The 14,333-nt window shown below is 37.3% G+C and overlaps 2 protein-coding genes across 2 annotated transcripts; both read left to right on the top strand.

Annotated features, from left to right (window-relative positions):
- LOC18776213 (calvin cycle protein CP12-3, chloroplastic) lies at window positions 1,173-2,097 on the top strand. The gene has a single exon (XM_007209689.2). The coding sequence runs from the start codon at window positions 1,444-1,446 to the stop codon at window positions 1,864-1,866; it is 423 nt and encodes a 140-aa protein (XP_007209751.1). The 5' UTR covers window positions 1,173-1,443; the 3' UTR covers window positions 1,867-2,097.
- Window positions 2,558-6,441, top strand: LOC18777437 (chlorophyll a-b binding protein of LHCII type 1). The gene is made up of 6 exons (XM_007209287.2): window positions 2,558-2,866; window positions 2,959-3,125; window positions 3,697-3,843; window positions 4,239-4,371; window positions 5,254-5,346; window positions 5,979-6,441. The coding sequence occupies exons 1-6, from the start codon at window positions 2,726-2,728 to the stop codon at window positions 6,279-6,281; spliced, it is 984 nt and encodes a 327-aa protein (XP_007209349.1). The 5' UTR covers window positions 2,558-2,725; the 3' UTR covers window positions 6,282-6,441.

Genomic DNA, 14,333 nt, shown 5'->3' with positions numbered 1-14,333 from the left:
GTAATAAAATAATATTTTATTTGACATATCGGGTGAAATGTAAAACTCTATTATATGTCAAATTTTCACACAAGCCATCAAATTAAAATTTAATGTTTGAAGGTTTTTAAATTAAATGGTCCCCAAACTTATACACAATTTACATTTTAGTCCCTCAACTAAATTATTCGTTCAAATAGTCCACATACTCTTTATTATTCGATCATTTGGTTCCACCATAATTTTTTGTCAAATTTAATCAGCACATGCAAAATTTTGTTGGTATATAGGAATTTAATTACCCCAAAAGAAAACCCATCCCACCCCTAACCCAATCTCATTCTCCCCAACTCTGATCCCAACTCCCTAACCCCATCCCCTAGCACATGCAAAATGGATTCAGCTCCAAACCCTCAGATTTATCAGCCATAACTTGAAGCACCATGAACCCAGCTATAACTAAGCAAATTAGACCAAGTCTAGCCACTGACTTGAGAATTGGGAAATTGGGATATTATTGCTTTTGCTTTTGAATATGACGCTATTGCTAAACGACTTAGATTGATGTGGAAGGATGGTCATCTCTCCCCGCCCCTTTCTCTTTCTGAACCTCTAGCTTATTAGTTGGGTTTGATTGATTTTTTAAGTTTGGGAAGATGATGACCTTGTTAGCTGGGGAAGATGATGGCTGGCTAGGAATAAGGATGGATGTTGATGAGGATGTGGGGTTTTACTCTTACATTTGAAGACAACATTGGTGGGACCAAGTGCCCGAATAATAAAGAATATGTGGACCATTTGAACGAATAATTTAGTTAAGGAACTAAAATGCAAATCGTGTATAAATTTAGGGACCATTTGAATTAAAAACCCTAATACTTGGTTTTTAATGTTTGTTTTTTTATATATTTTTTATTGGGAAATCTAATGTTTGATATTTGAGTCTTTAGAAAACAAATAAATAGAAGGGGTCACCCAAAAACCGTGGGCTTTTTTTTGTTTTTTGATTTTTGGTCTATAAAAACCGTGGGCTTTTGTGGGCGCCTGGTTATTAAATGGGATAACAGGAGCACAAGAAAAAAGAGAAGGGAACTTTTTTGTGTTGTGTGATTGGAAGATTTCATCGTGGACTTTATATGAGCAGCTAGAGTTTGTTGTTGTAGATAAGGATATTGCTTGCTTGGTGTCTTGTGACAAATAATGGAATGAACAACCTTATCCTATGCCTGCCATAGGACGTACCAATGATACCCTACCGGAAACAGAGAAAGATAAAAGGAAAGATGTATTTTATTGGGGTATTTAGGTAAATCCGTCAAGGGCCCACTTATTTGAGTAGGGAGCAGGGCACTCAGGTTTAATTAATTAATAGGCCCGTGGAAATTGTTTGTTTGTTTGTTTGGTTGCTGTAGGTAGGAGGCCGCATAGAAGAAGTGAAGTTTGAAGGTTCAATCAGATCAGCAGATGGCTTCTTGTTTATCAGGAGGATCGGGTGTGATGTGTTTGTCTGAAACTTATTTGAAGAAGAAGATTAATGATTTATCATCGCCTTCTTCTTCCTCTTTGTGCCTGAGATCGGACAATAATAATAAGAATAGGATGATAAAATGTGGGACGAAAAGTGGTGGGGTGCAGGGGAAGTTCAAAGGGACGCAGATGAGGGAGAAGCAACTGACGGAGATGATAGAGAAGAAAGTGATGGAAGCAAAGCAAGTGTGCGAGGGAGATCCCATCGCCGACGAGTGCAAGGTCGCCTGGGACGAGGTGGAGGAGGTCAGCCAAGCCAAGGCCGATCTCAGGCTCAAATTGGAGACCAACAAAGATCCTCTCGAGTCCTTCTGTCAAGACAACCCTGAAACCGACGAGTGCCGGATCTACGAAGATTAAAATTGTTTAATTAAGTAGCATGTTGAATTCCCGATCATCATCCACCTTTGTGTTGTATTAATTTCTATGCCCTCTATAGCTAGTATGTGTTTATGTAAGCGTCTTCCTTTGTATGCGTAATGCCCAAATATCCTAATTAGAAATCTGTATTCTATGTTTGGTTGGTGTCCTTGTTTATGATGCCCATTATTGTACATGGATGGATTGGTGTTACATTACAGTTTGCTAACAGTTACTGCCCATCCTTTGTTTTACTCATTAATCTAATCTACGAAGAAAGAAGAAAGGTGGCGGATCCAGGAATATTTCTTGATGGGGCGAAATTAAATGCTGATTAAGCTTTCAACTATTTTTTACATAAGCTGCTGATACTAAAACTAAAAGCACTATGCTAAAGCTAGATGCAGTATCTCATTCATATTTTATTAGCCTTGATAAAAGCTTTTATACAATCAAATTGCATAACGCAACATGTTAATAGTGGAACATGTGGTGTGGGCAGCAATATGCCAATACTTGAATATTGGGGATGTAATCTGTTAGGTTTGCCCTTGTATCAGCCTCCTCCTTTGAGACATTTAGTCGAACACCTTACAGGCTTTTTTCCATTCTTCAAGAAAATAAAAGGGACTTAAATTTGAATGTAAGGACGGACACGCTGCCTTATTTGCAAAATTTGAAGGATTTAAGTAGGCATATAGGAGGCAGGGGTTGAAATCTGTCCAAGTCAAGTCTTGCAAAATCAAACAAAACCGAACAAAAATGCTCTTCCATTTCCACCACCCGCATAACATAACTTATATTTTGATTAAAAAAACAAAACTTAACTTATAAACTTAACTCCGACTAGAATGACAGCATGGCGCTGCTTCAGCCACGAGCTTCGCCTTGTTCAGTTTCCTCTTTCATTCATCATCCTCACTCTCTGGCTCTAAAATCCCCCACCAACCTCACATTTACTAAGCCTCGTTCTTCTGTTTGCAAAGCTTCATGGCAAGAGGTCCGCTCCGCTCTCCCTTTCTGTTATCAGTACCAATTTTTTTGCTATAATTCTTTTTCTTAATTACGTTGCATATGTTTATTGGTGTGAAGCTTGTGGGAGTTGTGGTGTTCTCGGCGATTCCATTCACGGCTGTGAAAGCCATAGCCAACAGCGCAGTCGGAGAGTCGCTGCAGAGGCGATTGGAGGAAAGGAAGAAAGTTGCAGTTGAGAATTCTTCCAGGTTTAGGGGCTTGGCCGAAAAGGCTCGAAAACAGAGGTAATTTTCGGGTAAGCCATTCTCTATTTCTCTACGGAGATAAAATTATCATCACCAGAGACAGTTGTTGGATCCCAATTATCACTTGCAATAGTAGGACATGCCCATCGTTGTAGCCAGCCAATGCCATATAAAAGAGTGTTTGCACTCTGATGGAAAAATGAAATCATGTGTTCTCTCTAGTAGTAGTGACAAGTCTCTCCTATACAAACCCATCGATGATTTATGGAAGCATAGTATCAGTAGCTATTGAGCCTATTTTTGGTGCACATTTCTATCTAAGAATTGGCCTAATCATTTTCTGTATGTCATTTGCTCAGGTCTCATAAAAATATGTCATCATATGGAAAACTAACCATTTGCTGTTTTCATTGAGTACCTTGTTTTGGGGACTAACAAGTATGCTAACTATTAACTGTATATTGACCAAAACAAAAACATTGTGGTTTTAGAAATAAAAATAAAATTATTAATATTATTCGCGAGCTTATGTCAAATTAGAAGATCAGTATAGAATTTGTAACTTATTGTAAACACTGATTCACTATATGGTATATTTTCTGTTTCACAGCTTGTGGTATGGAGAAGAGCGTCCCCGCTGGCTTGGTCCAATTCCTTATGATTATCCTGCATATCTGACTGGAGAACTACCTGGGGATTATGGTTTTGATGTTGTAGGTCTGAGCAGGGATCCTGTGGCTTTCCAAAAATATTTTAAGTAAGTCAGAGTTACTTGGGTCCCTTTATGACACAGGGAATCATCTTGAATATAATCTTCTCACTGAATATCTGTTTCAATTTTACTCCAGAATCCCATATAACTGTTATGCTAATTTTCACAATTTTGAACTTCGGAATAGAATTAGGGTGACAAACTCTTGTACGTTGATTTAGGCTTTGGTAACCATAGTGTTATAAGATATATCCCTTCAACTTTCCCGAATCGCAATATTGTATAGATCTTGTCTAAGTGCTTTCGTATTACTCTGGAGGGTTAAATGTCCAGTTCTGCAATGATTCATCTAAAGGAAGACTGTTTTCAAAGTGTTTTACCATGCTAACTATGTCATTGGTTGTAAATGGCTTTAAATAAATATGTAATGTACCCTGCAGCTTCGAAATACTCCATGCTCGTTGGGCCATGCTAGCAGCCCTTGGTGCCTTGATTCCTGAAATTTTGGACCTCTTAGGAGCCTTTCACTTTGTTGAACCTGTATGGTGGCGAGTTGGCTATTCAAAACTTAAGGTTAGTATTTTCTGCGTTGGACTAACCTTTTTATTGATCAATTTTCTTGGCAAGTATTATTTGGGCCGGCTGTATCATCCCTTTTCTTGTATAATCTAATCATAGGCCACGGCATAGGTTTGCTCAAGAAAATGGAGGCCAGCTTGAGCCTACTGAACCTTGATTTTTCTAGGATGATGACTATATCTACGGAAATGATAGGTGTATAAAATATAAATAAAATAAAATAACTTATGCCAATTTGGTCCAAATTCATGGATAATCAAATAGAGAGTCATTTATGGTGGAGATAGTTTCCAAATGATTTTCAACTGCTAATACATTGGTAGCTTAGTCACAATATGTTTTAGGTTATCAGTTTTCCGGTTTCTGTTTCATCCTACCATGGCGTAGACATAATGTCACAAGTTTTTTAGGTTTGTAAGTCCCTACCTTTTGCAGAGATTTATGGTTTAAATAGTGTTTCATTTGTCTCCAAGCCCTGATTTTGTCTTTTGCAAACTGTTTGTAACTTATTTGTCAGTGTAAGATCCTTACAACATATGGTCAAATGTTTGTGGTAAGGCTCACATGCAGGTATTGTTAAAAGTTGGCATAGAAATGGTAGGGTAGGTCCTTACCAGGCTTGTGATATATCTTGGCATAATTTGCAAGTAGATTGCGGTGGGTTAAGTTTCTCCCTGAAGTGAATAACAGCTGAAAATGCTCAACTATTTCCGATCTATTATAGCTAGGGGATAATTGTTCCTGTATACCCCTGATTTGACTGTCATCTGTCTTACGAGTTTAAATAAACCTCTTATTTAATTTGGGTATGAACATATGTGAGGTGAACTGTTTTTATTAACTTTATTTTCCTTTTGGCTTATCAATGTTCACCAGGGAGATACACTGGACTACCTAGGCATCCCGGGACTGCACGTAGCTGGAAGCCAAGGAGTGATTGTTATAGCCATATGCCAAGCCCTCCTGATGGTAATGAAATTTTAAAGCCCCCATCTTGTCTTACATATTCATGGACTGTACCATATTCCCCTAGAAAGAGCTAGATTTTCAGATTCCATCATTTTAACCAGGTGTTTCCAATTATGCTTAGTTGATGTTAGTTTGCCTGGAATGGGCCTCTTGAAGCTCATTCAAGAACCTGAAAAAACTTATTCTTAAGGATATTGTTCATTCATTTCTGTGATAGAAAATAGCGTGCATAATGTTGGAAATGGAAATTGTTTCCTTGCATAGTCCAGAAAAATTCATTGTCCCACAGGGGAGATTGTCTTTACAGCATAGTCCGGAAGAGTTCATTTTCATGCTTTGTTGATCACATTTACATGCAAAGATTGTGTGTGCATGCTTCTCTGCATTTATGACAACCACACCATTCCAAAGTTGAACCATTCATGGTGTTAAATAGGTAATCTGATAAAAAGGATGAATTGTTAACTAGCTTAATTATCTGAGGTTTTAGGTTCTAAAACCTTTTTCTACTGGCCAAAAGATATAGCCCTGCTTTACAGATTTGCTTCTCATATTTCTGATTGAAGCATGTCTTTCGCAACTTGAAATGTGGACATGTTTTTCATTTATTTCAAACATTTGACGGTGACTAGGTTGGACCAGAATATGCAAGATATTGTGGGATTGAAGCATTAGAGCCTCTGGGAATTTACCTTCCAGGTGATGTTAATTATCCAGGAGGAGAGCTTTTTGATCCCTTGAACCTCTCCCGAGACCCAGTAGCTTTTGAAGAGCTGAAGGTGAAAGAGATCAAAAATGGGCGGCTAGCGATGGTAGCCTGGTTAGGCTTCTACAGTCAAGCAGCATTGACAGGTAAAGGTCCTGTACAGAACCTCCTTGAACACATTTCTGATCCCCTACACAACAACGTGCTTTCAGTACTCAAATTTATGTAATCCTCTTTGGCTTGTATTATTATGTAAATGCTATAAACAACTTTGCAAGTCCAAACGACTGTCGAAAACACAGCAATAGTTTCTGTTGTATAGTCAATAATTAGTAAATTCCTCCCATATCACTGGCATTATTAGATGGTATGAAGTTAATTATCGAAAAGCTTATAGTTTCCCAGCATCCTTATCTTAGAAGAATATGCAACAGGATTATTACTGGTGGCGTGAGTTTTGCAGGCCCACCATAATATGTCCTAAGCCAAGGCCCATGGAATTGTAGACAAGCACTTTGTTCAGATTTTTTATACAAAGCCCGAACCAACCTCTATTGGGCCCAATGTTATGTAGAATTTTAAGATCCAATGTTCCGTACAGCAGGGAAAAACAGCTTAAGCTTGGCCAAGTTGAGGGAAAAGGAAGGCGAGCTTATTGTTTAGGGTTACTTGTAGTTCAAGTATTTAAGAGCATTTATCCATGCACCGAGGGTCTAAGTTCGGTTCCTCATTCTCCAATAATAGCAAAGTTGGCCTACCTATTTACAACAAAAGCAAAATACTCTATGCAAATCTTTTGTATACACTAGTCATCTTCTTCTTTGTCTTCATAATTTTCAGTTATTAGTAATTACATTACATGTGGTTTCATGTGGGAAGCAAGCTTTGGTAGGTTGCTTGCTGCTGCTATTTTCCTTCTGAGACCTAATTTTGTTTTTCCAGCTGTTAATTATCATGCAAATGGGTTTGCGTGCCAGCTTCTATATTTTTTGTTTTGTTTTTATATTGGTATTAGTATAGATAAAGAATAGACTACGCTATATATAGTCTGACTGAGTAAGTGATAGAGTATTTATTTACCTGACTGACGCGGCACGCGGTTACCTATCTTTCACTCTACGATTCTCAATTTCTGTTTCTTATTGTTTGTTGTCCTTCTCTCGCATTTGAAATTGCATGCTACGCATACGCGTTCATTCCCCCATCAATTCTTTTTCTTCTTTTTTGGTTTTATCGAAACATTCTCATCAATTAATTAGCAACTAGCACTGTTAATAGTATCTAGTCCAGTGAAAAATATCTTAATTTACAAATTGGTGGTCTCAAATTTAATCCTTATGATACTGTGTGTTTGAAAAAACCCATCTACCCAAAACACCTCTACCCCTTCCTAATTTTGCCAACCAGAAAAAAGATAGAGGAGAGTCTTTATGCATTAAGCAAGGGACAGAAGGGATTGAGATTTGATTGCAAATACAATTCCCACCTCACCCAAATAATTTGATTTTGATGTTTATTTTTATTTTTTTTTGGTAGAAGCCGTGAGTTTGTATTTATCCTTTTGGGTTATTCGTTTTATTAGTTCCTGAATTTAGACCCGATTTGTATTTGAGTCCCTCAATTTTCAAAATCGTTCCCCTAGTCCTTCAACTTTAGTTTTGTTAGAACAAAAAGTCATACCGTCAATTTTGTTAATTTTTCAGTTAAATGCATGTGTAAAATGGTATTTTTTTATATTTTTATAATTTAAAATTGATTAAAATATGAATAAAATATTAAAAACCAAAAAAAAATTCAAGTTTTTAGGAATACGAACTAATTTTTAATTTTTAGTTTGACTGAGGATTGGAATAAGATTTTTTAATTTTTAATTTTATTTTTTGGGTGAAAGGAATATTCAAAAATTAGAAATTAAAAATAATACAAAAATACTATTTTATTCTTGCATTTAACATAAAAAGTTAACAAAATTGACAGTAAGACCATTTGTCCCTTTTTTTTCGAATAATCAAATACTTTTATTAAAGGCGAACACGAATATTAGCATCTCCAGCTAAGGTATTAAACAACTAATCTTGAGGTACAAAATCCCAATAGTAACTACCACCTACCTTGCACACAAAAGTTGCAATCTCATGAGCAGCTTTGTTGCAGCTGCGAGGTGCAAAAATAAAAATTACTTCTGGAATTCTCGAATCGCTGTCTGGATGTCGAAGAGAATACTATCTACCTCCACAGCCACCACCCTCTCCCCCTTCACCATCTTGATGGAAACTTGGGAATTAGACTCCACCACCACCTGTGAGAAACCCCCATGTTGACAAGCAAACAGAACTGTCCTTATAGCGTCCATCTCTATCATGAGAGCCGACCCATAAAGCATATCTGAAACTTGACATATATTGACATTCCAGGATGGTGTGACATCACCTGAAACTTATAAGGTTTTGGGAACCAACGGTTGCCTTGGATCTTTATGCTTTCTCCATTGCCGACACTCCACCTTACCCTAGCCTCAACGTTACGACTAGGGGTGGGCACTCAAACCGGCGAACCGGAAATCCAAACCAAACCGCACTGAACCAAACCGGAAAAAAACCGAGTTGACCAAAAAGTCAAAAACCGGTCAAAAACCGAACCGAACCGGTTTGGACCGGTTCCAGATCCGGTTCCATGTCTTCAAAAACCGAACCGGGCCGAACTGAACCGGTGAAACTAAAAAAATATATAATTTCAATATATATTTATATTTAATGCTATATTTTTAATTTCACTAAAAAAAACATAATATTTATCCAAGTTCAATGTCAAAATATCTCTATTTTCTCACTTTAATATTTATTTTTTATATGAAATTGAATAATTTGTTAATTTTCAAGTAAAAAAATAATATTTCAGTTGAGAATTGTATTAAAAAGTAATTTAAAAAAATAATTTTTATAATCCGGTTCAAAACCAAACCGAACCGGAACCGGACCGAAACCGGTTCAAACCGAACCGGACAATTTTTGAAATTTTTTTTATTAAAACCGAACCGAACCAAACCGGATGAATAGTATTGGATCGGTTCTAATTTGAGGCAAAAACCGGTCCAAACCGAACCGTGCCCACCCCTAGTTACGACGTCCTTCAATAATTCCTTTCCAGCCCCAAGACGCACCACGACCTACTTTTGCCGATCAAAAGTCAAGTCTAAAAAAATATTTTTCAAATTGAGTCAAAATTTAAGGGCTAATAAAAAGAATAATTCAATTTCAATGAATTGAAAAATTCAAACAATACCCATTTCCAAAATAGCAAGCGTATGAATAAAAATTTTGAGAAAGTCTTTTATTTGCCTATCATTATAGACAATACCTTTCATATTATCTATGAAATTCAAACCCTATTTACGATTTTTTTTTTTTTTCTATCTCATTGGTCCTTATTCTATTCTTTTAGATAATTAAATAGTTGATTTGTTTGTTTGTAAGGTAATAAATGGGTCAAGATTAAAGTTACGTGCTCAATGAGTCAATGTCAATATTAAAGAAGCTACATCATGACCCCACATCTCGTGAACGTGCAGTCGGATCGGCCGATGCCAGATGCCAAAGGCCAAATGCCAATATCAAATATCTTACCAAAAGGTTCCCCAAGCCCCTCCCATGGATTGGAATTTTTAGATGGATCATGGGCGTTGGATATAACGTACAAGGATGGGCACGCTTGCTTAAGAATGGACGATTAAGCAACCCCTTCTTTTAAAAAGAAAAAACGTCTGCCTCATCTGTACAAGTCGCATCCATTGGCTTCTTCCTTAACTTGAAATTATACCCTTTTCTTTTTTTTCTTTTTTTTTTAGCAAGAAACTTGTAGTTAAATTGATCAAGAATATTTACTCTTACAACCGATGTTCTAGATTTGATTTCTCCACTTCCAAAATCGCTTTATCAATAAAAAAGAATACATCAATATTTCTTCAGAAAAAAAACACCACGTTATAATTGGTCTCCTATCAACAAAGCATGAAGTTGGCCTGACGTATGTGCACAAATAATATAAATGAATGAAATAGTGACAGGTGGCAGCGTGTTACACTGACACCTACGTTTTAGGTCAAAAATCAAATGGTTCATATCCAATCATAATGCTTTTTGAAAAAGTCAGCATCTTAAAGTGAGCACTATAACTATAGGACGGACATGCTTGTGGGTCCACTTTCTGAATCAATCATGGCGCTAGCTGTGTGTGCCTGTGCCCATCATCAAACAAATAAGTTTTCAAGCGAAATAAGGATTTTAAGTCATTCCGATGATGACCACAAGGCACAAGTGCTTGCTCATGCTTCAAAAATTTACCTTTTCTTTTTTGTTTTTTCGGAGCCTTAAAAAGTGTGTGTTGTTTTCTGTCTCTTAACTTGTGTATTTGAAAATTTCGTTTATTTTTTTTTTCAATACCAAAAAGAAAAAGAAAAATGCCCTTGAGACAAATTGTTGGTCATTTTTTCTGTCCGTTGTTCCTTTCCGCCGCACACGGGGGTCAGCTCTGCTCTAAGGAACGGAGAAATTCGTTGAATCAACACCAATGCCCCGATCAGATGGTGTCTCTTGGCTTAAAGGGAAAAGATGAGGGTCTGATTTTTACAATTTGGGCCCTCTTATTGATTTATCCTAAAAAGCCCATTAGGGAAAAGATGACATTTTAAGAAAAGACAAACGCTAATGGGTCTGGCTTTATCTTTAAAATATTATTTTAACATTTCAGACCATTTTTGGTCCGTTTACCAAAATTGGGTACAAACACAAATAGTATGATTTACAACCAAAACAAATCATATACAGAAATAGAGAAGAGGTCGGCCCTGGTATGATGCAAGTGAGGCTACTACACAGGGTCCATCGATTTTTGAGGGCTTCTGAAATATTTTTACTTTATAGTATATATATTAATATTATAAAAGTGGTATATATACTCTAGTGTGCAGCACTTTGACACAAAAGTTTCTAGTGCATATTTCTCGGTACAAGGCCCAGGTTCGAGTCATAGTCTTGTCATTATATTTGTATTTTTTATTCTTTTTTCATTATAACAACAAAAATTAAATTAGTTTTTTTAAAAAAAAAAATAGAAGCACGTGAAAAAATACAAAGAGGGAAGATCCAACTAAACTACGTTTGGGAGTGATTCTGAAAGTGCTAAAAGCGTTTTCTGACAACCAAAAACGATTCTTACAGCGTTTGACAGAAAAGTTTAGAAGTGCTTCTAAAGCACCTGTCATGTACTTCTTCAGGAAGCACTCCCAAGTACTTTTCCATGAAGCACTTCCATTTCTTATGAAAATTTCAACATTTTTATAATAAAAGTGTTTTTGCTAGAAGCCCTTTTTAAGTAGAAGTGCTTCCTACATAAGCAGTCCCAAACGAGCCCTAACATTAGTATATATCACATTCATCCGCTTTCTCCTAAAAAACGTACTTTCTTCATACATTAAAAAAAATGTATGAATTTGATTTGTGATTGTTATTACATGCTAACTGATGATGAATTTTAGTTATAAAAAATTATTTTATGACATTAAGTCATGGCAAATTTTTTTATTTATTAGTAATTTTATATTAGATTAGGCTTAGGAATGGGTTGTGTCGTGTCGGGATAATAAACGTGTCAAGAATGCTCAACCCGAACCCGACTCATTTAATAAACGTGTCATGTTGGGTTCGGGTCGTCTTAAACAGGTTACTTGGTTAATAACCTATTTACTCATTCGTAGTTTCCAATAGATTTGTACATTTGCAGGTATTTATAGTTGGATGATAAGTACATTAATATGTGTCATTAAAATTAAAAGAATAAAAAAATAATAAACATATTTATTTCACCTTTAAAAAAAGAGGAAACAAGGGACTAAATGTTAGATCCTACATCAAACCAACGGAGAGGGGGTAATGTGCCTTATATGTGCACACCCGCATCCATCTAGCACGAGGCCTTTTGGGAGTTCACTGGTTTCGGAGTCGTAGGAACTCCGAAGTTAAGCGAGTTGGGGGCTAGAACAATCCCAGGATGGGTGACCCACCGGGAAGTTGCTCATGAGCTCCCAGAAACAAAACCGTGAGGGCCAGAAAGGGGAGGCCCAAAGAGGACAATATCATGCTACGGCGGAGTTGATCCCAGGATGTAACAATTTGGTATCAGAGCCACTCTGCAGTGTGGTGCGAGTGTGCCGACGAGGATGTCAGGCCCTTAAGGGGGTGGATTGTAAAATCCTACATCAAACCCAACGGAGAGGGGGTAATGTGCCTTATATGTGCACACCCGCATCCATCTAGCACGAGGCCTTTTGGGAGCTCACTGGCTTCGGAGTTGTAGGAACTCCGAAGTTAAGCGAGTTGGGGGCTAGAGCAATCCCAGGATGGGTGACCCACTGGGAAGTTGCTCATGAGCTCCCAGAAACAAAACCGTGAATGCCAGAGAGGAGGGCCTAAAGCGGACAATATCGTGCTACGGCGGAGTTGATCCCAGGATGTGACACTAAATTAATTTTTTTTAAAACAACAACATGGCGCGCTTCGTGATTCAACAATAGGAGACTTTAGTTTGGCCTTCTGGATCTCCCCTCTCGGGTTTTCAAGCACCGCTTCTTGGGACTCATCACTTGAGCTTCCAAACATCACTTTCTTAGCTTTAACAAAACTTGGATCTCTTCACACACATTTACCCAGTCAATCCAAGGCCTCGAGCTCCTCCCATATTTGATAGCTTTTGATTCTCTTCCTGCAATATTTCAAGCTGGTATAGCATCTCCTCCAACGTCTTTGCCCTCTCCCTTTTCAATCACCTTATAACACTCTAACAATCTTCAACCAAATTCCATTCTGTCACCAATTGAGCTTTTAGCATTTGCACCTCATGGAATTTCAAAATGAGGTGATGACCCACACTTGCAACTGAAGCCGCACTTTGCACGCTCAGTGCCATGACATCACTTACCACCTAGTTACCATCCATTGTTCCTAGCATGCGCACATCCCTAGGAGTCACCAAACTCTTTGCAACTCAAATGGCAACATCGTTTGTCTAGGAGTAATGAATCGTTTACAATAACTGGTCCTCATGAGAAAGCAAAGTAAGGCATCCATATTGGTGCAGCCCTTTGCCTCCATGTCTGTGTTGGCGAAGCTAAGTTTAGATTGAGAGAAAATGTGAATGAAGAGGCCATTTTATTTCTAAGTTGGAGGAGATAGGTTTAGATTGAGAGAAATGGGAAGGAAGAAAACTGGTAGAGCTAAGTGTTTTGTTTTCTAAGTTGTGATTTTTTTCTCTCATTGTTTCTTTTTATAGCCATCCATTATGACACCCGTTTCTAATTTTTTTCTCCACACCTCCGTAATTTTCGCTCTATAATTTCCGATTCGGAATTTACAGGTGAGGAAACAACTGTCATAATTTTTAATATAATTAATATATAAAAAAAAGTTAATAGTCATAATTTTTAATTTAATTAGCGGGGCGGCTCCGTAAAAAAAAAAGAAAAAAAAAAAGAGGAGATAAATTCTGAGGTCAGCCAAAACGAATATTCATAGATAAATTAGATGCCTGAATATTCGAAGATGCCTGAATGAGGTCAAGCAAAACGCTTGTCGCGCTGTCAAATGTTAGTCCACATATCTACCATATATTTCCTGTATGTTAGGCTGCCACTGGTAGTCATATTATCAAAAAATTCATCATCAATCGCAACAATTAGCTGGATGGCAACTTTGGCCAGGCCAGGCCGATATGTGTGGCTAAGAGCAGTATTAGACTAGTTCAACCTTTGCCAAAACTATACTTGGTTTAAGATTCCTCCTAGGGTATATCCACTTGACTTGAGTTCAGATCTTCCCTTTTCTTTTTTTCTTTTTTTCTTTTTTCCTTTCTTTCTGGGTAAATATAAAACCCACTGGATCAATCAACTTGGTCTTCCCAGTCTTCCATCCCTGCTGTCTGTCAACCACATGGATCATGCTCTAATTCAGACTTAAATATTCAATTGGCAAGACCTGAATTTTTAAAAAAAACATATAGACTTCTGGAGACATGAATTGGCAAGACCTCAAACTGTCAAAAGATTAACCACGCAGGCGCACACACACAGAACCGCTCCAGCCTCAGCCCTCATGAGGTTTTCTCTCTGCTGCATGTATGCTTATAACTGATGATGAAGAGACCTTAGTGGTAAATTATAAAAAGAAACACAGGTCCCTCATCTTTTCCGAAAAACAAAAAAAAAGTTTTATCTTTTTGGGAAAATAAATAT

This window comes from Prunus persica, chromosome G5 (genome assembly GCF_000346465.2).
Source record: "Prunus persica cultivar Lovell chromosome G5, Prunus_persica_NCBIv2, whole genome shotgun sequence".
Lineage (NCBI taxonomy): Eukaryota > Viridiplantae > Streptophyta > Magnoliopsida > Rosales > Rosaceae > Prunus > Prunus persica.
This window is presented reverse-complemented; position numbering and strand designations above follow the sequence as displayed.